Source organism: Otolemur garnettii, unplaced genomic scaffold (genome assembly GCF_000181295.1).
Source record: "Otolemur garnettii isolate 467f Iridium unplaced genomic scaffold, OtoGar3 scaffold00315, whole genome shotgun sequence".
NCBI classification, from domain to species: domain Eukaryota; kingdom Metazoa; phylum Chordata; class Mammalia; order Primates; family Galagidae; genus Otolemur; species Otolemur garnettii.
In genome coordinates this window covers 147,663-174,164 of record NW_003852710.1, presented here as the reverse complement: position 1 = coordinate 174,164, position 26,502 = coordinate 147,663, and the positions used below count along the sequence as shown (strand labels likewise).

At 43.5% G+C, this 26,502-nt stretch overlaps 1 protein-coding gene across 4 annotated transcripts in view; it reads right to left on the bottom strand.

Moving 5' to 3' along the window:
- Positions 1-22,210, bottom strand: part of ALOX5 (arachidonate 5-lipoxygenase) — a 50,759-nt gene extending 28,549 nt beyond the window's left edge. For 3 of the 4 annotated variants that reach the window (XM_003803491.2, XM_003803492.2, XM_003803493.2), the window contains exons 1-3: positions 21,930-22,210; positions 13,959-14,157; positions 10,658-10,739 (exon numbers count right to left, since the gene is read on the bottom strand). In XM_003803491.2, coding sequence (XP_003803539.1) covers positions 10,658-10,739; positions 13,959-14,157; positions 21,930-22,079 — 431 coding nt within the window. In that variant the 5' untranslated portion in view covers positions 22,080-22,210. The remainder of the gene's footprint in view (positions 1-10,657; positions 10,740-13,958; positions 14,158-21,929) is intronic. The other variant, XM_023509029.1, reaches the window with a different exon arrangement.
- Positions 22,211-26,502: the final 4,292 nt, after the last annotated feature.

The following is a 26,502-nucleotide window of genomic DNA, read 5'->3' as shown; positions in this document are numbered from 1 at the left end:
TTTTTTTTTTTTTTTTTACTTTTTTTTGGGTTCAATATACTTTAAGTTGCTACAGAAATTTATAGGTTCAAGAGTGCCGTGAGATATAAAAGGTTGAGAAACACTGCCCTAAGAGGTTGGTGCTATGATTTCCCCCATTTGGCAGATGAGGAAATTGGGGCACAGAGAGATTAAACAGCTTTCACAAGACCCAGAGTGAAAGGCAGTAAATAGGACTTGAGCTCAGCCCTCAGCTGCAGAGCTCATGCAAGTGACTGCCATCCTCTGCCAGCTGTGAGTGCACCTTGGGTGCCACCCCAAGTCCGCAGGGAGGAGTGTATTATGTGATAAATGGTGCTGGGGAAGTCGACCCTATGTATGAAAGTACACAGCAGATGAATGAAGGCCTCGACTTAAAAGCAAAATTATACAAGTATTAGACAAAAATATAGGGGAAGTATTTGGGTAACCAGAGGGTGGGGGGGACTTTCTCAAGCAAAGCAGGAAACTCAAAGGTTGAAAAGGAAAAATAATGCATTGAGTTAAGAAACAGAAGAATTAAAATCTCCTGTGGCAAAAGTAACAGAAGACCAATGATAAATGCTACACATGTAACAAAGGGAAAGTATCCTGATACAGAAATAGCTCTCGTGGACTGATAATTAAAAGAGCCTGCAGAAAAATAAAGCATGTAATAGGCGACTGTTGAAGGGCCAATGCAGTGAGGCTTAACTAATTCACCAGCGGCCAGGGGATGTGGGCTAAAATAACCATGGGGTCTTACTTTGGGATTTTTTTCTTTTTTTGAGAAAAGAAAACTCACTTTGTTGCCCTCAGCACATTGTCATGGCACCATAGCTCACAGCAACCTCAAACTCTTGGGCTCAAATGATCTTCTTGCCTCAGCCTCCAAAGTAGCTGGGCCTACAGGCACCCACCAAATGCCTCTCTGCTTTTAGTGACTAGGTCTTGCTCTTGCTCAGAGCTGGCCTTAAACTTAATGAGCTCAAGCAATCCACCAACCTCAGCCTCTCAGAGTGCCGGGATTACAGGCGTGAACCACTGCGCCCAGCCTTTTAAGGATTTTTAGATTGCCAAACATTTAAAAGATCAAGTTTATCAGATATTGGTGAAGGTATGAATAAAAGTATTTTTTCATATATAATTGGTGGGACTGAAAATTACTTACAATTTTGTGAAAGGATTTTTGCCAGTATTACTTAAAATGAAAAATGCTGATTGGGTCCCGCTATCTGAGCTCTGGGACTGGATCTGCCTACTTAAGGTACCACCACATCAAGATGTTTGTATAAGGGTTGCTTCTGGCAGCCCGGTTAGTACAGTTAATGGCCCAAACAGGCATATGAATGGGAGACCAGCCTAATGTCTGTCAAGAGGGGAATTGTTGCTTAAGTTATGGTATGTCCACATAAAGCAAGATGTGTAGCAATTTAAGAACAGGGAAATGATGAGATACTCTTTTAGACACATGAGATTAACAGGAATGAAAATGTCTCAAGATGTGAAGTGTGTTGATGATGTAGGGAAACAGCAGCTCTCAGAGACAGCTAGAGTGTAAAGTGGCAGAACCCTTTTGGAAAACTTACAAATACACACCTACTTCTAGAAATATTTCCTTCAGTAATTATTCCACGACACCACAGAGGGAGGTGGGAGAAAGCGCACTGCAGCTTGGTTTGTAACAGCTAGAAATGAAAGCCAGCCTGCCCGCCCACCAGCACAGTGCATGAGCATGGCGGGTTATTCAGACAATGGTGTGCTACCCAGAAGTTAAGTGCATGACCATATCTATTTGTGTCAACTGGATTCTCTTCCAAACATAATGATGAGTTGGCCGGGTGCCGTGGCTCATGCCTGTAATCCTACCACTCTAGGAGGCCAAGGTGGGTAGATTGCATCAGCTTTCGGGTTCGAGACCAGCTTGAGCAAGAGCAAGACCCCGTCTCTAAAAATAGCTGGGCATTGTGGCGGGTGCCTGTAGTCCCAGCTGCTTGGAGGCTAAGGCAAAAGAATAGGTTGAGCCCAAGAGTTTGTGGCTGCTGTGAGCTATGATGCCACAGGACTCTACTGAGGGTAACAAAATGAGACTCTGTCTCAAACAAAACAGAACAATACAATACAAAAGGATGAGTGAAAAATGTAAGTCACAGAAAGATCATGTTAAATGATGTTGATTAACAGACTATAGGACATATATCCTGGGATGTATGCACACAGATTCAGTCACAGCGAGAGAGCGTGGCTGGTGGGTTTCAAACCTGGGCTGGCTTCTCCATCTGCCTGAGAGCTGGGTGTGCTGGCTTTCTACATAGGGCTATTCTTAGCTGTTGCCTTACTTCTAGCCTCTGACCCGGAAGCCTGAGAATTCATGTGAAAGAGGAACTCTAAGATTGTGCAGACAGTGCAAAGTTTAGTGAGCCCTGAAAGGAAGTAGAGGAGGAGTCTGAAAAGGGCCAAGGAGTGGAAGGAGGAAGAAAAATGATGATTAGATTTAAGAAAGGGACAGAAAATCTCATTAGAAAGCCCTCTGCTCCTCTCCACAAGTCCTAGATTGTGAAGATTTAAACATCTCCCAGAGAACTGGGCCAGTTTACGTCCTGTTAGTGGAGTGGACAGCAAGTCTAATCAGGTATCTACTTATTCACACTAAGGTGTTAATGACTAATAACAAATTAAGTTCGTTTTACAGGCATTTTATCTTAACCCAGTAGTACTGAGAGAACTGGCTGTAGGAGCTTTGCTACAGGTAGCTGAAGTGGGGAGGAAACCTACAAAAGCAGCAGAAAAACAAGCCTTTGGGATGGGAGGCAGAGTTCTAGGGCATAGCTATGTGCATTGCACAATCACAAAGTCTCAAAACATGTCATTTGGTACCTGTGCTAAGAGGCCCGCTCACAGATGTAAAATTCATACATCTTTAGCACTACCCACAGGATAATCAGATTGCTCTCCCATACCTGACACTAAAGACAAAAAAAGTTTTTTTTAAACTTTTGTATTATGAAATGGAATATATAAGTATATGTGTGTGTATACGCACACTACACTTATGCATGCGGAAAAATGCATAAAACACCTGTGTAACTACCACCCAGGTTAAAAATCAGAACATGGCCATCCCCTCAACTCTCACCTTTCCCAATCAACCCTCCTCCAACCCCTGGTAATCAACATTTTTGCTTTTATGCTAATCATCTCCTGGTTACATAGTTCCACTATTACATGTCTCCCTAAATAATGTAATTTCAAACTTTAAGGACTGGCCAGACACGTTTCTGGCTTCTTTCCTTCAGCACTGTACTCGTGAGATTCATTCATGTTATTCTGTCATTGGTTTTCCCTGCAGTGTAGAATCACAATTTATTCATCTGTCCAGTACTGTTGGACATCGAGTTTCCATTTTTTGATGGTCATGAATAACACTGTTATGAACACCCAAGTGCACATGCCCAGGAATAGAATTTTCAGGTCATACGTTATCATTATAATGTACTAGTTTCAATCTTATTAAATGGTGCAAAATTGTTTTCCACAGAGTTTGTGCATGGTATCAATTTATGTTCCTGCCAGCAGCATGGGAGTGTTTCCCCCTCTACTTTTCTAATACTTGGGTATTGTCACATTGTGTACGTTTTGCCCTGGTGGAGTGTGTGTGTGTCCATTGTGATCTTCTGATTTTTCCTAATTCCTTATAGAGCTGAGCACCTTTCGTACACTTGCTGCTCACATTTTGTGCCACTACTGCTCACACCTCCTGCCCGTTTTCTACTGAATTGACAATCCCCTCCTTATAGATTTGCAGGGCTCCTTTATATACCAGGATAATATTCCTTGCCAGTCACTCCCTGACTTCTCTTCACGCTCTCCTCGTGTCTTTCAATAAACGGAGGTTCTGTGTTTTTGAGGTAGGTGAACTCAGTCTTTGCTTTTGTGGTTGTGTTTTGAGTCTTGTTTGACAGACTTTTTTATCTTAAGACCAGAAAGAATACACTTCCCTATAGTTTAAAAGTTCTATAGTTTTGCTTTTAAGTCTAGTCAACCCCCAACTGAGTTTTCTGAATGAATGAGTTAGAGTCCAATTTCTTCTTCTTCTCCCCCCACCCCAGGTTAGCCTGCCCCCTTCTGGAAGAACACCCAGTAGCCTCAGCACCGCCCACTGGCAGAGTCCTCTGTAATGTGTCAAGTATGGGCGGCTCTGTCTGTCCTTTCTTCATTCTGTTTCATGGAAACATTTTTGATGGAAAGAAATGGTGGATCTAACGAGAGTTTAGAGGTTGGGGTAATGGTGTTCTTGGTAGGAGATTTCTCACCCCTTGACAGCAGTGGACCCCTGAGCAGGAGCTGAAGGAGAAGGAGCAAGGAGAATGAGAGATGCTTTTACAAATTAGAATTAGAAAAGTTTAAAAAAAATGATACTGCTCAGCTATGACAAGGATTTGGTGACACAAGGACCCATACAGGCCTCACGAAAACTGGTTAAAGATTTTTGAGGAAAAATTTGTTGATATATACCAATACCTTACATTATTTGATTAAGTAATTTCATATCAGGGCATCTATCCTAGGGAAATAATAATGCACAAAAAGATAAATATACAAGGGTTTTCACATTGTTTATAAGGATAAAAACTTAGAAACCTTTCAAGTGTCCTGTTAGGCTGAGTATTTAAGTAAATTATGGTGCATCCAGGCAACGGAATAGTATATAAACACTAAAATAATGTTTATGATGAGAATTTCATTATCATCATATTATTATTATTTTTGAGACAGACTCTCACTCTGTTACCCTGCATTGAGTGCCGTGGTGTCATAGCTCACAGCAACCTCAAACTCTTGGGCTCAAGCAATCCTCCTGCCTCAGCCTCCCAAGTAGCTGGAACTATAGGTGCCTGCCTCAACTCCTGGCAAAATTTTCTATTTTCAGTAGAGACAAGGTTTTGCTCTTGTTCAGGCTGGTCACCTAAGCTCAAGAGCTCCTGTGTTGGCCTCCCATGGTGCTAGGATGACAGGTGTGAACCACTGCACTGAGCTTGATAAGGTTTTTAAACTATAAGGGAATGATTCTGCTGCACTGCTAAGGATAAACAGGAGGATGCAAAGTTGTGTGTATAGTACAATCCCTAATAAAAAATAAATATGAAAAAGCAAAAACACCTAGAAGTTCATTATAGGTAATTTTTCTGCTTCTATTTATTCCCTTATTCCTTTTGCTTTACTGGATTAAAAAAAAAAAACAGACATACTATACATTCCTCATAAGAGGTTAAACTAGGGAGGGACATGTAAAGTGACATGATCGTCACTCCCAAAATCCCCTCTGCAGCCCAGGTAACTGTGCTGCCTGTATAGAATAATTCCTTCTGTTCCTTTTCCTGGGAAGGAATCACAGACTCAAATGTTTCCAGGGGTCAGAAGTCCAGATACACACACCATGGGTGTGGACTTGGGAAGACTGGAGAATAACCCTGCTTACTCAAAGCTCCTCAATGATTCAAAGAACAAATTTAGAGGGTGCAGACAGCCCATCAACCACCTGTTTCCAGGGAAGCACTCTTTATGACAGGCGTTATGATTTTTCAAGTAGCTTTATTGAGATATAATTTACCTATCTTAAAAGTGACCCCTTAAAAGTATGCTGGAAGTTTTTTAGTATATTCACAGAGCTGTGCCCCTGTCACTATGATCCAATTTTGGAATATTCTCACCCCAGAAAGAAACTTCATACCCATTGATGCTCCCTCCCCATCCCCCGTCCCAAACTCCTAGTAACGTGGCAACCACTAATCTACCAGATTGTCTCTACAGGCTTGCCTCTTCTGGGTATTTCATATAGTTAGTATGCAATATGTGGTCTTTTATAAAAGAATGTTTCATTTATCACAATGTTTTAAAGGTTCATTCATGACTTAGTATGTATCTGTAGTTCATTACTTTTTAATGGCAAATAATATTCCACTGTATGGATATACCATATTTTGTTTATCCACTATTAGTTAATGGAATTTCGGTTGTTTCTGCTTTTATGCTATGATGAATAATGTTGCTATAATATTTGTGTACAAGTGTTTTGTGTGGACATATGATTTCACTATTCTTGGGTAGAAACATGGTAGAAGAACTGCTGGGTCAGATGGTAACTCTGGTAAGGTGACCAGACGTCCCACTTTTGGTGGGACAGTCCCAATTTTTAACAATTTGTCCTGCGTCCTGTGGTGTTTTAAAAAAGTCCCGATTTTTGGAAAGATTGCACGACAAGCTAGGGAACAGAGGGAGAACGGGAAGGGAATATCCAGTTTTCAGCTGCCATTTGGCTATTTCGCCAGGATATGAGTTTTATATTATTTTTGTTAATTTTACAATGTTAAACTTTAATAATAACAAATAATTGTTGAGAACTGATTATTGAGAACTGCTTATCAAAGTTCGCATTGTTGACCAGTTGTTAGAATTCGACCACCATTGTTTAGACTTAATGAACAATGGCATTTTTTGGCATTAGCAACCACGAAAACATTTTGTAACTGTCTCTCAGATGATACACATCATACTGTGTGCTAGTGCTAGTTAAACAAGTGATGTCAACAAATCAGCTATTCAGATAATTTAGGTAAGTAATTTGTTTATTTATTTCATGAATTTAGCAGACAATACTCATATTATTTATATTTTATTGTGGTGGCAAAAAGTCTAGCGCTGGCCTTGAAAGTGACACTTACGACTTACAAGGTATCATCATTAAAAAAAATATTGATAAGGAAAAGGTTAAATCTTGGGCATCAGCAAAAATCACAACAGAGAACAAATGGTTAGAAATATTTCATCATTTTGAAACAAAACATGTTCCACACAATAATGCACTAAAAATTGTGGGATATGCACTGTCCTTACCGGGAACTAATGCTGTGACTGAACATGTTTTTTCTACGGTAAATAAAGTGTGGACATCAGAAAAATCACAATTAAGTGTTGAGACTTTGAAAGCCATTTTATGTGTGAAATATAATTTAACAAATTCTTGTGAAAAACTTCATGACCTTTTAAACAATGACAGCAATCTACTAAAAAAAATTCACTCAAATGAGACATATGCCAAAGACTAAAAATAATGCTATACATAATTTTTTAATGTATTATATTTGTAAATTGTACTTATGTTGAAATTTAAAAAATATATTGAAATACTATTTTTGCATTCTATGAAAATTTTTGTTTTGTTGCTCCATATAGACCAAATTTTTAATTAAGACACCCTCCCCCCAGTCAATGGTGTCCCGCTTTACCAATGTTAAAATCTGGTTACCTTAATTTTGAGGAACTGCTGATGTGTTTTCCAAAGTGGCATAATCATTTTACATTCCACTAACAATGTATAAGGATGCCAATTTCTCCACATCCCTGGTAACACTTATTCTCTCCCTGCCTTTTTGGCTTCAGCCACTCTAGTGGATGTGAAGTGGGGTTTTTTTTTTTTGTTGTTGTTGTTACAGTTGTCATTGTTGTTTAGCAGGCCCAGGCCAGGTTCAAACCTGCCAGCCCCGGTGTATGTGGCTGGTGCCCAACTCACTGAGCTGCAGGCGCCGGGCCTCTACTTTCTATTTTTACAGATTTTCCTGTTCTGGAAATTTTATATAAAAGGAATCATACAATATTCAACCTTTTGTGACTGGTTTCCATCACTTAACATAAAGTTTACAAGGTTTATCCATGTTGTAGCATGTGTCAGTAATTCATACCTTGTTTATGGCCAAATTATATAGATATACATTTTATCCATTTGTTCATTAATGGACATTTGGTTTGTATATACATGTGGATAATTATGGATACTGCTGCTATAATCATGCATGTACAAGTTTTTATGTGGACACACGTTTTCATTTCTCTTGGGTATCTGCCTAGGAGTGGAATTGGTGGGTCATATTGTAACTCTGTTTAACAGTCAGGGACTACTAGGCTGTTTTCCAAAGCAGCTGCAGCTTGTTACATTTCTACCAGTAGTAAATGAGAGTTTTGATTTCTCAACATCCTTGTCAACACTTGTTATCATCTGACTTTCGATTTTGGCCATCCTAGTGGGTATGTGGTGCTATCTCACTGTGATGTTGGTTTGCATTTCCCAGGTGACTGATATGTCAAGCATCTTTTCATGTGCTTGTTGACCATTTGTATATCTTCTTTAGAGAAATGTTTACTCGGATTCTTGCCTGCTTTTTACCTGGGCAGTTTGTCTTTTATTATTGAGTTGCAAGAGTTGTTTATACGTTCTGGATGGAAGCCCCTTATCAGATATAAGACTTGCAAGTATTTCCTCTCAGTCTGTGGGCTGTCTTTTCACTTCCTTTATTATGTCCATTGAAACATAAAAGTTTTAACATTTGATGACATCAATTTATCTATTTTTTTGGTTGCATATGCTTTTGGTATCATATGGAAGAATCCTTTGCCAAATCTAAACTCAAAGCTCACTCCTATGTTTTCTTCAAAGGGTCTTATATTTTAGTTCCCACATGTATGTACTTGATTCATTTCGAATTAATTTATGTGTATGATGTAAGGTAAGGGTCTAACTTCATTGTTTTTCATGCGTCTATCCAGTTTTCCCAGCACCATTTGTTGACTAGACTATTCTTTCTCCTCTGTCTTGCTGCTTCAGTCAAAAGTGAAATGACTGTAAATCAAAGAGCTTATTTCTGAGCTCTCAATTCTATTTCATTGATCTCTGTATCTATCTATCCTTATACCAATATCACATTGTCTTGAATATCCCAGCTGTGTAGTAATTTTGATATTAGGCAGTGTGAGTCCTACGACTTTGTTTTCTTTTTTTAAAAGATTGTTTTGGCTATTCTGGGTTCCTTACATTTCCATAAGGTCCATATGGATTTGAGAAACAGCTTGTCAATTTCTACAAAAGAGGGATTGTGTTAAACCTATACATTATTTGGGAGAGTATAGTCATGTTAACAAAATTGAGTTTTCTTTTTCTTTATTATTTATTTATTTTGAGATGGGGTTTCAACTGTGTTGCCCAGGTTGATCTTGAACTTCCAAACTTAAGTGATCCTCCCACCTCAGCTTTACAAGTACAGGTGTGCACTACTGCACCTGGCTAAAATTATGTTTTATGACTCATGAACATAAGGTGTCTTTCAGCTTACTTAGATGTTCTTTACTTACTTTCAATAATGTTTTATAGTTTCCTTGCATGAGTCTTGGACTACTTTCATTAAATTTATTCATAAGTATTTTATTCCTTTTGACGCTATTGTAAAAGGAATTTTTTCTTATTTTTATATTATGGGTTGCTGGTGTATAAAAAATGATATTTGTATATTGAGCTTGTATTATATAGCCTTGTTGGTTTATTAGTTCTAATTGTTCCTTTTGGTGAATTCCTTAGGATTTCCCATATCCATTTTTATGTCAGTTCCCTTTAATTCCTATTTCTGAGGCTATGTATTATGAAAGGCATTGGATTTTGCCAAATACTTTTTTGTGTCTATTGAGATGATTATATGTTTTGTTGTTCTCTACTCTATTGATATGGTGTATTAAATTAATTTTTGAAGTTAAACCAACTTTGCATTCCTGTGATTAATTCTACTTGTTCATATTATATAATGCCTTTTATATACTGCTGGATTTGGTTTGCTAGTATTTTGTTGAAATGTTTGCATCTATATTCATAAGGGATATTGATATACAGTTTTCTTTTCTAGTGATGTCTTTTTTTTTTTATTTTTTAAAAAAAAATTTTTTTTTCAGTTTTTGGCCAGGGCTGTGTTTGAACCCACCACCTCTGGCATATGGGGCCAGCGCCCTACCCCTTTGAGCCACAGGTGCTGCCCTCTAGTGATGTCTTTATCTAGTTTTTGAATAAAACCAGATACTGATGTCATATAATGAGTTGGGGAGTGTTCCTTCCTCTTCTCTTTCTTTAAAAGATGCAAGATTAGTATTAATTCTTTAAATATTTGCTAGAATTCACCTGTGAAGCCATCTGGGCCTGGGATTTTATTTGCAGAAAATTCAAAAGTTAAGTTGCTAATTCAATCTCTTTGATTATGATTGGTTTATTCGTAACATATTTCTTCTTGAGTTACTTTTGGTGGTTTTTGTCTTTCTAGGAGCTTTTCCATTTCATCTAAGTGAACTAATTTGTAGGCATACAGTTGTTTATCATATACTTTTTAAAATTCATTTTAATTTTATGGGATTGGTATTGAATTTTTTCCTCTCTTATTTCTAGTTCCAGTAACTTGAGTTTCTTCTTCTTGGTTAGCTAGCTAAAGATTTGTCAATTTTGTTGTTGATCATGTGTCACATTTATAATCAAATTATTATAAAAAGACATAAAAAATAAAGGGCAATTCCTCCAAAGGGAAGTGGGGGAACATTATGGTATGCTCAAACTTTTGCTGTCCATTCCTCCTACATGCCAATATGGTTGATCCTGTTTTTTCCTAACTCTCTTCACCATCTCTACCTGGAGTGGTAGGCAAAGGGGGATTGCAGGGCCACGGAGAAAGCTGGTGCCTGGGTGACTTACCAAAGGGATGGGCCATATGCTGTGGTCAAGATTTATTTCATACCATGCACCTGAGATAGAAGAAACCATGAACCCATGGCTGCTGGGTCTGATGTCATAACTCACCGGTACTGTTTTTGCCGTGTTTCCAGTTCTTTACGCCTGTGTTGCTTGAGAAGGTGAATTTGGTCATCTCGGGCCAATCTTGCTGTGAAGAAAGAACAAGTATGAGTGGCGCCTATAGATGAATGGCAGCGGCATCCATGCTCAGGTCTCCCTCCGATGCCCCTCCTGGATGGACTGCTTTCCCTGCATCATCTCACTGAAGCCTTGGAACACTCCCCCATTTTATGGTAAGGAAACCACAGCTTGGAGAGGTTGAAGAGCTTTACTTTTGTAGTTTGCCCAAGGTTATATACTTAATTAGTGGATTTTCAACAGAAGACTCAAACCCGTGCTCTTGGCCATTCCCTTTACAAAAGGCAAATCCAGTTTCTCATCCTCCCGTCCACTCATTCAGCAAGGCTTAGGTCCTCTGCCCTTTGGTGCGCAGAGAATCACATCCAGATATACGAGCTGGGTTTGGTTTTCCTCAAACTCAGCAAGTGCAGTGTGTGCCCATTTCTGCATTTGCCTGTGCATTTACACCTGTGGGTTCCAGCATTCCTCTCAACCCCTCAGGACCTAACGCCTGCAGAAACCCTTCTCCCCTGGTGCAGAACTGCCTTCTCTCAGGGGAGAAAGGGCATTTTATGGATGTTGGTAGGTATTTTTATACCACTATATAATAGTTTACTCCTCTTTCCTGTAATTCTTACACTGAGCAGAAATAGCAGGTGATTGTGAACTTTGGTGTGGCCTGAGGGAGAAGCATGTAGCTCTCATGCTTCTAAGTCTGTTTGGTTGCTTCATGGAGAAATGTGTGACTTAAGATCTAACCCATAGATGCCAACACTGACCAGTTCCCTGTGGTTCCTACACAGAAGATTGAGAATGAAGCTCAGGTCTAAAACAAAGTGTAGTGTCCTAGGCTGTGGGCTTTAGAAGAGACACGTGTGCTTGGACTTGGGATCTGTGGCTTAAATCTGTGACCTAGAGCAAGTGTGTCTGATTTCCTCACCTGTAAAGGAGAGACAATGACACCCATTTCTCAAGGTCACAGTATGCATTTAGAGAGAGAATATAGCAAAGCCCTCTGCATTGTGCCTGGTGTTGGTAAATGCCCAAGAAATGGGAACAATTGTTATTGTCATCCTGCTGGTAGTTACCAAGGGCCAGAGGTTTCCCTTCCTTTCTCCAACCCCAGGCTTAGAGCCTGTCTTGTCTCTCAGCCTGTCCTTTCACCATCTTTCATTTCAGGAGTTGGGGCAGATGGCTAAGAGCAGGGTCACTTCTCAGGGTCTTTAGAGCAAATGAGGTCATACCAGGATTGCTCTTTGTATTGTTATTTAAGATAAAGCCAGTGAACACAGTCAATGGAGCCCCAAGGAGGAGCCCAGATCTCCTGGAAAGGGGCCTATAATAGTGTTTCTCCTGCTCTCTGTGGTGAAGCACCAGGTTTTTTTTTAAAATTTCAAATTAATATGAGGGTATAAATTTTTAGATTACATTATTTTTAATTCTAAGGTAAAGTTCAAGTTGGAGTTGAGCCCTTCACCCAAGGGGCATGCTGAAAAAACACTAGGTTTTTAAAACTTCCATTTTAATATGTACTAAATTCCCAGACAGCAAGACCATGAGCCAAATTCAGTAGCTGTTTAAAACTACCAAGGTGGTTGGTTACACAGCAATAACAGTGGAGCTTTCTGGATAGTTTCTCTGCCCACCCTCCACCCTGTCCAATCCCTGCAGGTGATGGGAATGGACTTCACCAATGATCTTCCTTCAGGCACAGCCACTTGGAGCTCCAACCTTGGAGGAGGGAATGGGGAAGGTGGGAGGAGCCATAGTTCCTCCAAGGGAGTGGTCTCCAGGACACTCCCCTTCTGGGTTATTCTGGCACTCCTTATCTCCCTTTCCCCATCAGGGCTAGTGGTACACAGGGGCCCACATTTCTCTGAAGTCTTTTTCTTAAACCCCCCAAGTCATCCTAATCTGAGTGTACCATCATAATACTTTTATTGGGAAGAGCTGAAGGGTCTGTGGGAAGAAGGACTTCACAAAGGAGACCTCATGTGGGATGGATAGAAGGGAAATTTGGAGCCAAATACTAGAAAACTGCCTGTCTACAACCTTCCACATTTTGACAACCACAAGACAAAAGGAACTTAGTGATACTTTTCCTGCCTTGAGGTAGGGGGACAAAAATCCTCTTTGCTGCAATCATTCACTTCAGAACTATTCTTAGGATATGGTTTCTTAAGTCAAATTCCGTATCAGAAGCAATGAGACGTGGCCTGATAGCTTATGAATGCCAGGTAAGGAAGAGCTTTTTTTCCCTTTGTTTTGGTTTTCCTAGCTATAAAATAGGGCTAAGAGTTATTCTCATCTTACCCTACCAAACTTCTGTGAAGAACAAACAGATGAGTGATGGGAAATGCTTTGTCAATGAGGAAGCATCGGGTACTCTCAGGGGAGGAGCAGCTGCCCTTATCCTCATTATTACAGTGGCTGCCTTTGTGGGTTTATCATTCCAGGTTTATATTGGGAGCAAACCAAAGGGCCATAACTTGCAGTGAGGTAGGATTTTGCCAAGGCTCAAATTTGACTCCAGCACACTGAAGCTGGTATGCAAGGGGTGTCATTCAGAGAGAGAGTGGCCTTGGCTAGCCTCTGACATCTGCTTCCCTCTAGGATTCTCTGTACCAGGCCAATTGCATGCCCCTTATAAAGAATGGCCTCCCAAGGAAATGCCAGACTAGGGTTTGCAACTTTGGGGTTTGGACTGAGGGGGGCAGATTTTAGGTTCTTTTTTCTTTCAGCAAAAATTGAGACCTTAGGGTTAGGAACAATGACTGTGAACTCCATGCTTGCCCATGGCCCCTTGGAGCTAGCATGTGGGGTGTGCATGGCCTACTCCTTTCCTCCTCAGGCCTTTGGGGTGCCCTGAGCTCTCCTGAGCTCTACTACGATCTCACAGAGGGAAGGCGGTGACTCTGGAAAGTGGTGCCACAACCCTGGCAACTGGAGAGCTGTCATGCAGGGGTATGCACCCCAAGTTTATGCTACTAATTACATGATGACAAAAGGGTGACTTAACCACCCCTTTCGGCACTGTAGTGCAGAGGGAGGACACAGCTGGCCATGTGGCCTGGGAGCACTCACTCCACCCTGTGCGCACTGGTAGCTAAGGAACATGCACTTCCCGCAGGGACGTGGCGGCCCACAGCAGGTGCTGCCCCAGGATGGCAGGGTTGTCCCTTCTGCAGATACAGTTCCTAGGGAGGAGAAGTCTGGGGTGGAAGGTAGAGGGCCCTGAGTTGCTCACCACGCCCATCCCTCAGGACAATCTCGCCCTCTCCAGTGATCCAGCGGTAGCAGGGGAACTCGATGTAGTCGCCTAGGGGCGTCTTCAGCGTGATGTACTTCAGGTACCAGTCGTCATGCAGCCAGTACTTGCGCTTCTCTATTTTGACCAGCTGGATCTCACCCAGCTCTTCATCCACGGTCACATCATATGAATCGACCTGAGGAGGAGAACAGGCAGATCAGACTGGCTGTGCTCTCCTGCACCTGTGTTTTGAAGCAGCTAAGAATATGCCAGCCCCAAATGTGCTGCTGGCATACTGGCTATTTTGAATGAAAGACACTAAAAAAAAAAAAGCAGGTGTAAGAAGATCACTCTGAACTTTGTGCTGTGTCCTAAAAATGGAGTATGAAATTCCCATGTGAAAGATGTCCTCCCTAGACCATCAAACTGAAAGGAAAGTAACATTCTTTTCATCAAGGTTGGAAAGTTGAGGCTGCAGGAAATCCACACAAATACACCTTGTTACACAAACTGTTATCTTCCCAGTCACTTCTCCACCCAATTACCTGCTGAGCCCCTTGGCTTGGTCACATGTCCTCACTTAACTACTCATTGTCCAATTCAGTATGTAAAGGCTTGACCCTGTTTCTTGGGAGCTTTGTTTCCTCACAAGGGTTCCTGTGTCATGTAAAACTTGTATTAAATAAATTTGTATGCTTTTCTTTCATTAATCTGTCTTATGCCAATTCTCAGGCCCAGCTGAAATGGGAAAAGATAGAGTTTTGCCTTCCCTACAGTAAGCCATGTTAGGGGCACGTTACATGAACTCCTTAGGTTGTTCAGCCAAAGCGCCTACAAAGCTCTGCCTTCTCAAGGGTCGGTGCTGTGTTCTGGGCTCTGCCCTTTGGAGATGACATCCAGTGAGCCAGGATGATGTTGCTTAGAAGGGGCTTGGGCTGGACTAGGGGAGACACCTGGGCTCGTGCCTGCACCAGTGAGGCTGTGCTTGGTGAGCACCCCTACTCACTAAGCCAACTCTGCCAGGCAAGAAGGCAAACTGGCCATCACACAGGCGACCTTTCCAGCTGGTAAAGTGCTTGGTGACATGACCTTGGGTCCCAAGGACAACTTCGGGAGGTGAGGGAGTTATGATCTGTTCCATGGATGAGGACAGTGAGAGACAGTAAGTCCCGCCTCAGCTATTGATTGGTAGAACTGGAATTGCTTTCCAGACCTTTCCATTCCAGGCCACTTCATCTCACTCTAGATCTCAGGGAGTAAAAATGGGGAGGCTGAGACACAGGGGAAGTTGCATGGATTCAAGTCTTCCTGGGACACCTGCAGTTCACAGCCACATGGTGATGCTGAGAACAATCAGACCAACTGGTCCCTGCTGCATTTGGTGTACCCCTGATGGCAGGTGGAAGCTGGCCATGTGGCTAGAAGCTGCCAACCCCGGATCCCAGGATGGAACTGCTCAGGTCACCCCATGCCAAGCTCCTGTCTTTAGGACATGGGTGGGCCCAGCAGCAGTAGCTGTGGCTTGTGAGTGGTCTGCTTCTCAGCAGCAATCAGTGGCAGACGGAAGGCCTGAGGGGCTCAGGATTGCATCAGGCATTTTGATGACCAGAGGGTTTGGGAAGCCCTGGACTCGGTGCCCTCTGATTTCCTAAGCCAGATTTCACCAATCTTTAAACTTTTCCTTGGCAGAAGAATCTTAAATTTTCAGTGTGACCATGAAGCAGATGGAGGGCACAGGGTGTCCATCCTGTGTGACCCCATGTATCCATTTTTCCATCCCCCTCTCTCCATGCTGCTGGGAGAGCCCCTGGAGGAATTCCTAAGAGGAAAGGGAAGTTGGGTGTTTTCAGCAAAACTTTCTGCTCTGAACACCACAAGTAGTTTGTATGTGGAAGCTGTCACTAAGGCCAGACGCTCGTGGTCGGAAAGCAGACGCTTCCACCCTGTGCCCTGTGGTCCGGACCTGAGCCTGAAGATCAGAACAGTTTCTTAGGACAAAGGATCCAGGCCCGAGTGCTGGGATGGCATGTCCTGGGTCCTTCCATGTGTGTACGAGCCTCTGTCCTACCAGCGTGCCCCTCCTGCAGGGAGGGTGGCAGCCTTATCTGGCTGCCTCCAAGAAAGAGATCTCTGCCCCACAGCTTGTGTTGTGGGAAAGTAGGGCCACAGGCAAAGCCACACAGATAGAGAACTGATCTCAGGACTTGCAGAATCCCATGCAGGGGTCCTGTCCTCATTGGAGGGTGGTGACCCTTGGGGAGAAGACAGCAGGCTCAGGAGTGCAGAGCTGGAGAGAGGAGCCCCAGTGAGGCACTGGGAGAAATGATCTGGGAGGAGGGAAGGGGAAAGGAAGGCTCGTTTTGGTTGGCTCCGTGTGGGGGCATCAGTGGGCCAGGGCAGGAAAGTTTTGACAGAAAAGGAAGCTAAATGCCTAAGGGGCCTGAGTCCATCTGGAGGGGCAGAGTGGGACTGAGTGGCCCAGGAGTGGATGCCCTTGGGGCTCTGCCCCACACCAGACCCTGCATACCATAGGGATCTACAGAGGCCTTAGCCTCAGATTGTGGGCCAAGACAGAGATCTCTGGTCCCAACAAGGAGCAGGCAGAGGGCCAGGAGAGTTCTGGTGTCTGGAGCTCTGAATTCATATCCCACCTCCAAAGTGACAGGCCATGTGGGCTAGGAAAATTGCTTCCCCTTCTGAGGCTGACAATCCCTAGCTTGTAGGTCCACTGAGAAACTTAAATGCATCATGCCTAGATGGCCTCCTTTCTCCAGGCATACAGGCTGGTAGCTGCTGCATACATAAGGACCACCAGGCCTCCCTCCTGGGCTGCAGGGGTCTCAGGGCACCAGTCCCCACACTATCTTGAATGGCCATGAGCCAGCGTGGGCCCCGGCACGGTGGCGTTTGTTTTGATGGCACATTCTAAACTGAGTAGCTGGATACACACGGGGGAGGAAAAAACTGAACCTGTGACCTCAAACCCCTCAGCTCAAAACCCAAAGAAAAATCCCATGGGGGAGGATGGGGCTGTGAGGACCGGGAAGAATGGGGGGCACTGGGGTGCTGCTGGAGCAGGTGGAGCAGAGGGAAGTTGGCATGTGGTGAGGCCATGGGGACAGCCACTGGAGGCCCAGGCTGGGCCGAGCATGGCTACTGCAGGGGAAGTGGCTCTCCTGTGGCCCTGAGGGACTAGATGCCAGGAAGGCTAGGGTGAGGGGGAGAGAGGATGCTCATTCTGAAGTAACAGGCACCACCAGGACCTGATGGTGACACTCCTATGGGAGGTAGGAGCCAGCACCTTGGAATAAAGAGGAAGGGAATGGTGGTGAAGAGGTGGTCCAGGACAGGTGAGTCGCGGGAGAGGGCCAGATGTCCAGCTGGGGGTGGTGACCCAAAGGAAGACACTGAGCAACTTCTCTTAGAGAGGGAATAGTGGGGTGATCCTTCGGCTGCACACCTGATGTGCAGTCACAGGAAACTGGGACACCCCAGGATCCCTTCTCACCCACGCCTGCCGAAAAGCCCTGGAGTTTCACCTGCAGTGAAGTCACTAGACTGACTTCCAGGGACTCAATGTAACTGCTGAGGCGGCCTTCCACAAGGGCAGTGGGACAGGCCTGCAGCCTGGCTTGTCTCTGACTACTGCAGGAGCTTTGCTGGCCCTGCCTTCAGGCCTTAATGTAACAAAGGGTGAACAAAAGACCTGGGGGTTCAGCCTGAACCCAACTCAAGAAGTCTTAGGGACAAAGTCTGGTGGCTGTGGCTCTGGCAGCCCGGGAGACAGCTACTAGAAGAGTCACAGTGTATGGAGAAAGGCCTCTGTCCAGCCAGAACAGGGTCACATGGGTCAAACAGTAAAATATGGTCTTAGGAAGGTGTGTGGGATTTCCTCCCCTCTGTGGGCCTGGGGTACACAGGGTTGATGCTGTATTTGTTGTCTGTTTGCTGTGGCAGAGGTCAGACAGCTTCTGGGCTAGCAAGCAATGGGTGGTCTCAGGATCAGAAGTCACACCTGGGTAATGGCCAAACCTGGGTTCCTCCCACTGTTCTCCCTGGCCATATCTTGGGAAAAGCCTGAGCTACCAGCTAGAAGACCCAACTTTGAGCCCTGGTCTATGCTCTGGATAGAGCATGCAACATGGAGTGGTGGGCAAGGATGTGGAAAAGGTTCTTAGGAGAGATGGTATTTGAGGCAGCTTTTGGGAGCGGGTCATATTTCTCAGGTGAGGTGAGTGGGATGGAGAGGTGTGGGTAGGACATTTCAGGTGATCGGAACTGTGAGGGCAAGGTCCCTGAGGGGGGAACACACAAGGGGAGGACGAATATTGATACAGTTTTCCTGAAGACAGAGATGGATCGTGAGGCAGTTGGGATGCTGGAGAGGGGTAGGGGATCGTGCAATCCACCTGCCTCATCTCACAAAGGGCCAGATGGCTCATTTCACTTGGATATATGGTTTTAAAGCTTTTGAATATTTCATCAAAATGATCAAAATGTTAGTTGTCTAGTTTTTATCTGAGGGAGAAAGGGGATAGTGGTTAAGGACATCAATGGACAGAAAGAGGGAAAACATGGTACAGTAAGCTAGGGATTCGGGAAGCAGAGAAGAGGGCCCTGGGGGAGCTGGACGACAGAGTGGGAAGGAGAAATCAGAGCAGAAAAGCAGGGAAGGGGTCAAAATTTGGGCAGAGAGTAGAAATGAGGGGCACTGGGGAAATACGGGGCAGAGAGAGAGAGAGGGGAAGAGGAAGAGGGGAAGGAATGCAGGGAAGAGATGAGACAGAGAACACCTGGAGACAGAGAGAGATTGAGGGAAACAAAGTTTATTCTCCATTAATAGACAGTAGAATCTCTGTAAGTTGACCACCCAAGTGGCTGTAACAAACTGGTCAATACGTGGAGGTGGTGAACATAGGAACTAGGCCTACTGTACTGATATGTACGTGTGGTGCTTGTCCGGTCTATGAAAATGAGGGCAACTTAGGGAGGTGGTCAATGTAGGGATGGGCTCAACTATGGAAGAAGTTCCATTGTAGTCTCATTCCTGAGTAGGAAATATTCTAGAATTTATTCTTCATAAATATATGAGGAATATTCACTGACTATATTCTAGAAGTGTATATTATTACAAGATTTGTTTCAACTTAGAATGTATTCAAGAACCCCATATTGACCATCACCCTATTATATTAAACATCATCCTATTGCCCTTAGCTTTCTTTAAAGTACCATCATAAAATGAAATGGGCCCACTAGGCTTCCCAGAAATCTTCAGAACTGTTAAAGTCATCTTTTAAATTTACAGAGATAGAGAAAAAAACAGATTTGTCAAATTTGCTTAGTCTTGGGCTAGCCTCCAGAAATAAGGCTACCGGGTGTATGATCTGGGATTTCTCCAGCAGATAGTGAGGGGCCAGTAAAGGTGACCCTACTCAGGAGAATCTGCCTGTGAAGGACTTGATTCCGAGTTTTGACCAAAATCATTATGCAGAACTCTGATGAGAATAATCAGGGATTTGTAACTCAATCTATTAAGGGACAAAAGTCATTTCTGTCCATTATTCCAATAAATTGTACATTGGGGCAGGGACCTGTCGATGATCTGGAAGTGACTGAACTGGCTGCATGGAAACTGCCTTTATTGTTGTTACTGTTACTATTGTTAAGGATAAGGATTTTAACATTTTCCCCACCAAAATGGGTTTGCCTTATCTTCTCAGCAAGTACTTCCTCTAAGGCAGCAGTTCTCAACCTGTAGGTCTCAACCCACAGGAACTGTATTAAGGGCCGCATCATTAGGAAGGTTGAGAACCACTGCTCTAAGAGTTCTCTTTTACCTTCACCCCAAAGGGATGGATTGTCTTTAAAGATGTACTGGCTGTTGAATGAGGAAGTAGCTCTGAGCTGTGCAAGACAAGGTGTGGAGTAAGTTTGCACCAACAGGATCTTTCTCAAGTACTGACTTTTTTCAAAGTTCAGCTGGTTGAACTTTGTTTTGAGTTCAGCTGGTTCCCTACAACACAGCAGCCCCTGTGGACTAGCTACTCCTTCAACTCAGTGGAAACGGGACATGCAAATCTCTCCTGAAATTTGCTTCTGGGATTCTAGCAGAGGTGTTTAATCTAGTATCATTTGAATGAATTCTCAGGGTGGGGAAGATAGCACCCAGAGAGGGCAATAATGAACAAAGCAGTGCTTTCACTCTTGGTCCAAAGACCCCATTATCAACCACAGTGTCTCCTGGAAGAAATCACACTCAAGGTGTCCTGTGCTCCTAGAACCTTGGGGTGGTGGTGGTGGTGGTGTAGATAAGACAGGGGGCACTCATAAAGATGAAATAGTCTGTACCTCCCCACGAGGTGTTGGGATAATTCATAAAATAATGGAAATAAATGGAGGTGCTTCAGATATGCCCGAGGGTCTCATCATCCCACACGCATAACACATTAACACCCCTGCACCTCAGGACAGTTCCCTGATTGGGAAAGCAACCCTAAGGTCACTCTTAGACTTAACACCTAACACTTCTCTCAGGTTCCAACTCAAGCCAGGTTAAGAGTGTGGTGAACTTGGCTAAATGCCCAGTCAGGTTCCAGCAAGGTTCTCAGGCTCCTGGGGAAGAAGCAAGCCCACTTGGAGTTTGCAAATCCAGAAAAGGAGTAGACTATTATATTATTTACCTACTTTAGCCTCTGCAGACCTAAAACACACTTCATGAATTTTATTGAAAACATATTCAATTGAAATATGGAATTTCCGTTGTGTTCATTAAAAATAGTCAATTATTAGCGATTTCTTAGAGTTTGACCTAATAATAAACTAAGTGGTGAGATGGTACCTTGGTAAAGTCTAAGTCTTTTTGGCCCAATTCAGGAGCTGGGATAGTAGAAAGAAATACTCCCAGGGTACCACCAGCGTGTCTGTGACCTTTCCAGAGTCATTTGCTGAGCCCTTCCTGTGAGCAGGGTCCTGGACTAGGCGCTTTGTTAAGGCTCAGGGAGAACTTTGGCCTGTCCATGTGTGGATAGAGTTATGGAGCTGGAATTCAGCCCAGGCCAGCATCAGAAGCTGCTTTCCAAATGAGGCCACTTGCACGTGGCCTCACAGCGCACTGCAGACTAGAGGTTTAATAAACAGTGAGCTACCTCTAATGCTTCAATTCCCAGGATCCAGGGTCTCTAGTGAGAGGGAGGGAAAGGAAGTCCTTCTCTTTCTCCTTCCTTGGAAGTGTTCCCTGGTGTACATCCTGCTGGGAGGGAGGGAAGAACCCTATGTTTCCGAAAGGCCCTGCTTCTCTTGCTCCTTCGCTTTAAATTTCATGGGGGTTGGGGGAGGAGGAGGCTGTCCGGAGAATGTAAGCTGCCCGCGTGAAGACATCTGCTGAGTGCCTCTCTGAGCCACCAGGTGGGCCTGGGCTCTTTCATGATTCGTAGACCAGATTGAAGCCAACCTTCCGTTTTACAGCAGGGGAAACTGAGGTCCAGAGAAGCACAGAGCTAGCTAGTCAAGCTCAGACGAACGCAAGCCTTTGGGGCCCCTGACTTACACGCTCCCCCAACCAGCTCCGAAGTGCTTCACAGAAGAGCAAGTGCCCTCACCCAGGGCAACCTGCGGAAGGTGCCCTACAAAGCAGTGACACGCGGAATGTATTCTACAGCACTCGCCCATAACCTGAGTCCCCATCCAAGAAATGAAGACGCCTTGAGCCTTCTCCCAGTGGAGAAGCGCGGCCCCCTGCAGACCGCGCCATGGAAGCGCCCACCCGGCCCCCACCTGAGTCCTGGCCGCGGCAACCGGGTCTTGCCTTCAGGAGAGTCCAGTGCGATCCTCCTCCCCGCTCAGTTCCACCCGCCCCGACTGGGTCCTGGGCACCCCCAGACGGGCCCCTTATGCCCCCCATCCAGGCCTCTGAGGTCCCGAAGGTCCTGGGCAGCCCCCAGCCCGATCCCAGCTGCACGCCCTCACCGCGCCGCGCTCGAAGTCGTTGTAGAAGGGCTTGTCCAGTAGGTGCTTCTCGCTGCAGCCCGCCAAGCCCACGAGGCTGAGGTAGATGTAGTCGTCGGTGCCAGCGAACCACTGGCTGCCGGTGGCCACGGTGACGGTGTAGGAGGGCATGGCAGAGAGCAGCCAGCGCCACCGGCCGCAGGAGCAGCGAGAGTGCGGGGACCTCAGCGCCAGAGTCTGTGCGTGGGCACCTGGCCGGGACCCGCCGGAGGCTGCTGCTCTCCGCTGTGGCCGTCCAGGTCCGCCCCAGCCCCAGGCCCCGCCCCGACTCCGCCCCGGCCCGGACCCCCACCTCCCACTAGCTCGTATCCTGCCCCGCCCTCCAGCTGAGCCGGGGGCGCCGGGGTCCCGCCTGGACCTCGGGTCTAACCAGGCAGGAATAGTCTATTCCCGTGTCTCTCCTTCTCAGCTTGGCGTCTGTTGTTTTCTGAGCCAGGAGACTGGGGCAACTTCGGCCACCATCCCTTCGTTCCCTCCATCCTCATTCAGTCTCATTCGCTGTTTCCATCCTTCACCCTTCCTGGCTGCCTCGGCGTCCCTCAGGGCCAAGATCCTGTAAGGCGCTAGAATTGGGCTCCAGAAACCCCTAAAACTGGACAGAGTCTCTGTCCTCACCACGTGTGAGTCGGAGGCCGTGAGACCGGGCTGTTACTCATGCTTTGGCAACTTAGAGCAGGGGCCCTCTGGGGGAGTCTCTGGGGGGAGGCGGAGCCAGGAAGGCTTCCTGGAGGAGGTCAGGCCTGAGCTGATGATAATGAGGACCGCACCTGTAATGCAGACCCGCTTCTCTGGGCGTGGGCTTTTCCACTGGCTAGGCTGGGGCTCTATGGGTGAGGTGCAGGCGGGCGCTTGATACTTTTATATGTTCATTTTTGTACTCAGCAAACTTGCTGAAAGTGTTTATTAGTTGTAATGGGGTGTGTGTGTGTGTGTGTGTATTCCCTATATGCAAGATCATGTTGCGTGTGAATAGAGATAGGTTTACGTCTTGGGCTATCTGAAGCCTTTTAATTCTTTTTCTTACGCTGGCTAGAACGTCAGTACAAGTTTAAATAGAGGTGGCAAAAGCAGCTGTCTTCCTCTTGTTACTGATTTAAGAGGTTGAACATCCAGTCTTTCATTATTAAGTATGACAGGTTTTTCATAGATGACTTTTATCAATTGAGGGAGCTCCCTTTTACTCCTTTTTTTGTTTTAGCACTTTTATCATGAAGGAATATTGAATCGTACCAAACATTTTTTCTGTATCAATTGCTTCTATATTCTATATTAATATGCAGTATTATTTTGATTTCTTTTTTATAAGTTATGATTATTTTTATTTTAAATATTTAACTGACAAAAATTTAAGGTGTAAAACTTGATGATTTGAGATATATACAAAGGCAGTCAGAAAGTATCCAGACAAAATATGTAATATGAAAAATAGACACACACACACATCCTGAACTGATCGCCACAGTCAGATTAACACATCCATCATCACCTACAGTTACCATTTGTATGTATGTGTGAAGGTGAACGTAAAATCTGCTCTCTATATCCCATTTCAGTAACAATACACTATTATAAACTATAGTCACCAAACTGTACATTAGGTCCCCAGAACTTATTAATCTTATAATTGAAAGTTTGTACCCTTTGGCCAACAGTGTTACCATTTCCCTCATCCCCTAACTCCTGGTAGCTACTGTTTTACTCTATGCTTTTATGAGTTTGATTTTTTTAGATTCCACATATAATGAGAACACAGTATTTTTTTTTTTTTATATCTGGCTTATTTATTTATTTGAGACAGTCTCAAGCTGCTGCCGTGGGTAGAGTGCTGTGGCTTCATAGCTCACAGCAACCTCCAATTCCTGGGCTCAAGAGATCCTCTTGCCTCAGTTTTTCTATTTTTAGTAGAGATGGGGGGTCTCACTTTTGCTCAGGTTTGTCTTGAACTCGTGAACTCTAGCAATCCACCTGTCTTGGCCTCCCAGAGTGCTAGGATTACAGGAGAGAGCCACTGTGCCTGGACTCTATCTGTCTTATTTCACTGAGCAAAATGTTCCCCAGGTTCATTCATTTGTTGCAAAATGGCAGGATTTTTTATTATGGCTGAACAATATCCCATTTACGTATATAGATACCACCTTTCTTTGTCCATTGATGGAAATTTAGGTTGTTTCCATATCTCAGCTGTTGTGAATAATGCTGTAGTGATCATGAGATTGCAGATGTCTCTTTGATCTACTTATCTCATTCCTTTGGATATATAGTTGAAAGTGGAATAACTATATGGCAGTTCTAGTTTTAATTTTTTGAGGAACTCTTTACTGTTTTCCATAATGGCTGCTGCAATTTACATTCCTACTAATGGTGCACAAGGGTTCCCTTTTCTCCATGCCCTCACCAAGACTGTTGCCTCTTACCTTTGTGATACAGACATCCTAACAAGTGTGGGATGATATCTCATTGTGGTTTTGATTTGCATTTCCCTGATGATTAGTTATGTTGATGACATTTTCATATACCTGTTGGCCATCTGTATACCTTCTTTGGAAAAATATCTATTCAGGCCTCTGTCCATTTTTTAATCAGGTTGTTTTACTTTTTCTTTCTTTTCTTTTCTTTTTTTTTTCCTGCTACTGAGTTATATGAATTCTTTATGTATTTTGCATATTAACCCCTTATTAAATATATGGTTTGCAAATATTTTCTTCCGTTCTGTAGATTGCCTTTTAATTTTGTTGTTTCTTTTGCTGTGCAGAAGCTTTATAGTTTGAAACAGTCCTATTTGTTTATTTTTGCAGAAACCTATGTATTTGGTGTAACATCCAAAAATCATTGCCAGGGTCAATTGAAGGAGATTTTCCTGACATTTTTTTCTAGGAGTTTTATGGCTTTAGATTTTATAGCTAAGTCTTTAATCCATTTCAGGTTAATTTTGTGGCATGGTATATGACAAGCGGCCAATTTCATTCTTTTGCATGTGGATATACAGTTCCCAAAACCATGTATTTGAAGAGACTGTCCTTTTCCCAGTGTGTATTCTTGGCACTCTTGTCAAATATTAGTTAGTCATATATGTATGGGTTTCTTTCTGCACTCTCTGTTCTGTTCCATTGGTCCATATGTCTGTTTTTATGCTAGTGCCATACTGTTTGATTGCTAGCTTTGTAATGTAGTTCGAATTCAGGGGGTGTGATGCTTTCAGCTTTGTTCCTCTTTCTCAAGATTATTTTGGCTATTAGAGGTATTTTTTGGTTCCATACAAATTTTAGGATTTTTTTTCTCTTTTTATGAAAAATATCATTTGAATTTTGATAGAGATTGCATTGATTTTGTAGATCTTTGGGTAGTATGAACATTTTAATATTAATTCTTTGAACATAGGACATCTTTCCATTTGTTTATGTCTTCTTCAATTTCTTTCATCCATGTCCTATTTTAATTGATTTTTTTTTCTTTTTGAGACAGAGTCTCACTTTGTTGCCCTGGATAGAGTGCCATGGCATCACAGGTCACAGCAATTTCAAACTCTTGGGCTTAAGCAATTCTCTTGCCTCAGCCTCCCAAGTATCTGGGACTATAGGTGCCCACCACAACACCTGGATATTTTCTTTTTGTTGTTGTTGTTGATGTTGCAGTTGTCATTGTTGTTTTAGCAGGCCTGGGTCAGGTTTAAACCTGCCTGTATGCAGCTGGTGCCTTAACCACATAGCTACATGTGTTGAGCCCTATTTTACTTGATTTTTAGTTGCTAAACCAACTTTAAAATCCTAGGATAAATCTCACTTGGTCCTGGGGTATAGTATATTTATGTTGTTAAATTTAGTGTTAGCATTTGTAAAGATTTTCATAATTATATTCATAAGAGATATTGATTTTTTCTTAGTATTTTTTTTCCTTTATTTTGATATCTGGGTGATATTGACTTCATACAATGACTTGGAAAGTATTCCCTCACTTCTGTTTTTTTGGAAGACTTTGTGAAAAACTGGTATTAACACTTTGAATGTTTGATAGAATTCAACAGTAAAGCCCTCTGGGCCTGGGGTGTGGGTAGTTTTTGATTACAGATTCAATCTCCTAATTTTGTTAAAGGTCTATTAAGATTGTCTATTTCTTCTCGAGTCATTTCTATGGTTTGTATCTTCCTAGTAATTTGTCCATTTCATTCAGGAGTGTCCAACCTTTCTTTTTTTCTGCGGCACATTGGAAGAAGAGTCATCTTGGGCCACACATTAAATAAACAGAGCCTAATGAAAACTGATGAGCGCAAAAATGGTCTGTGTAAAATTTTTGCTATATTTGACACCACAGATAAGCAACATAGCCCTCAAAAAATTTGCATGCAGCCTGTGGGCCACAGATTGGACACCAAGTATCTGATTTGTTAGTATACAGCTGTCCATAGTATTCCATATAATCTTTATTTTTATAACATTAGAAGGGATATCCTCATTTTTGTTCTTTAATGTAGTATTTTGAGTCTTTTCTCTTTCTTATTCACTCTCCTCTCAGTCTAACTAAAGGTTTTCAATTTTGT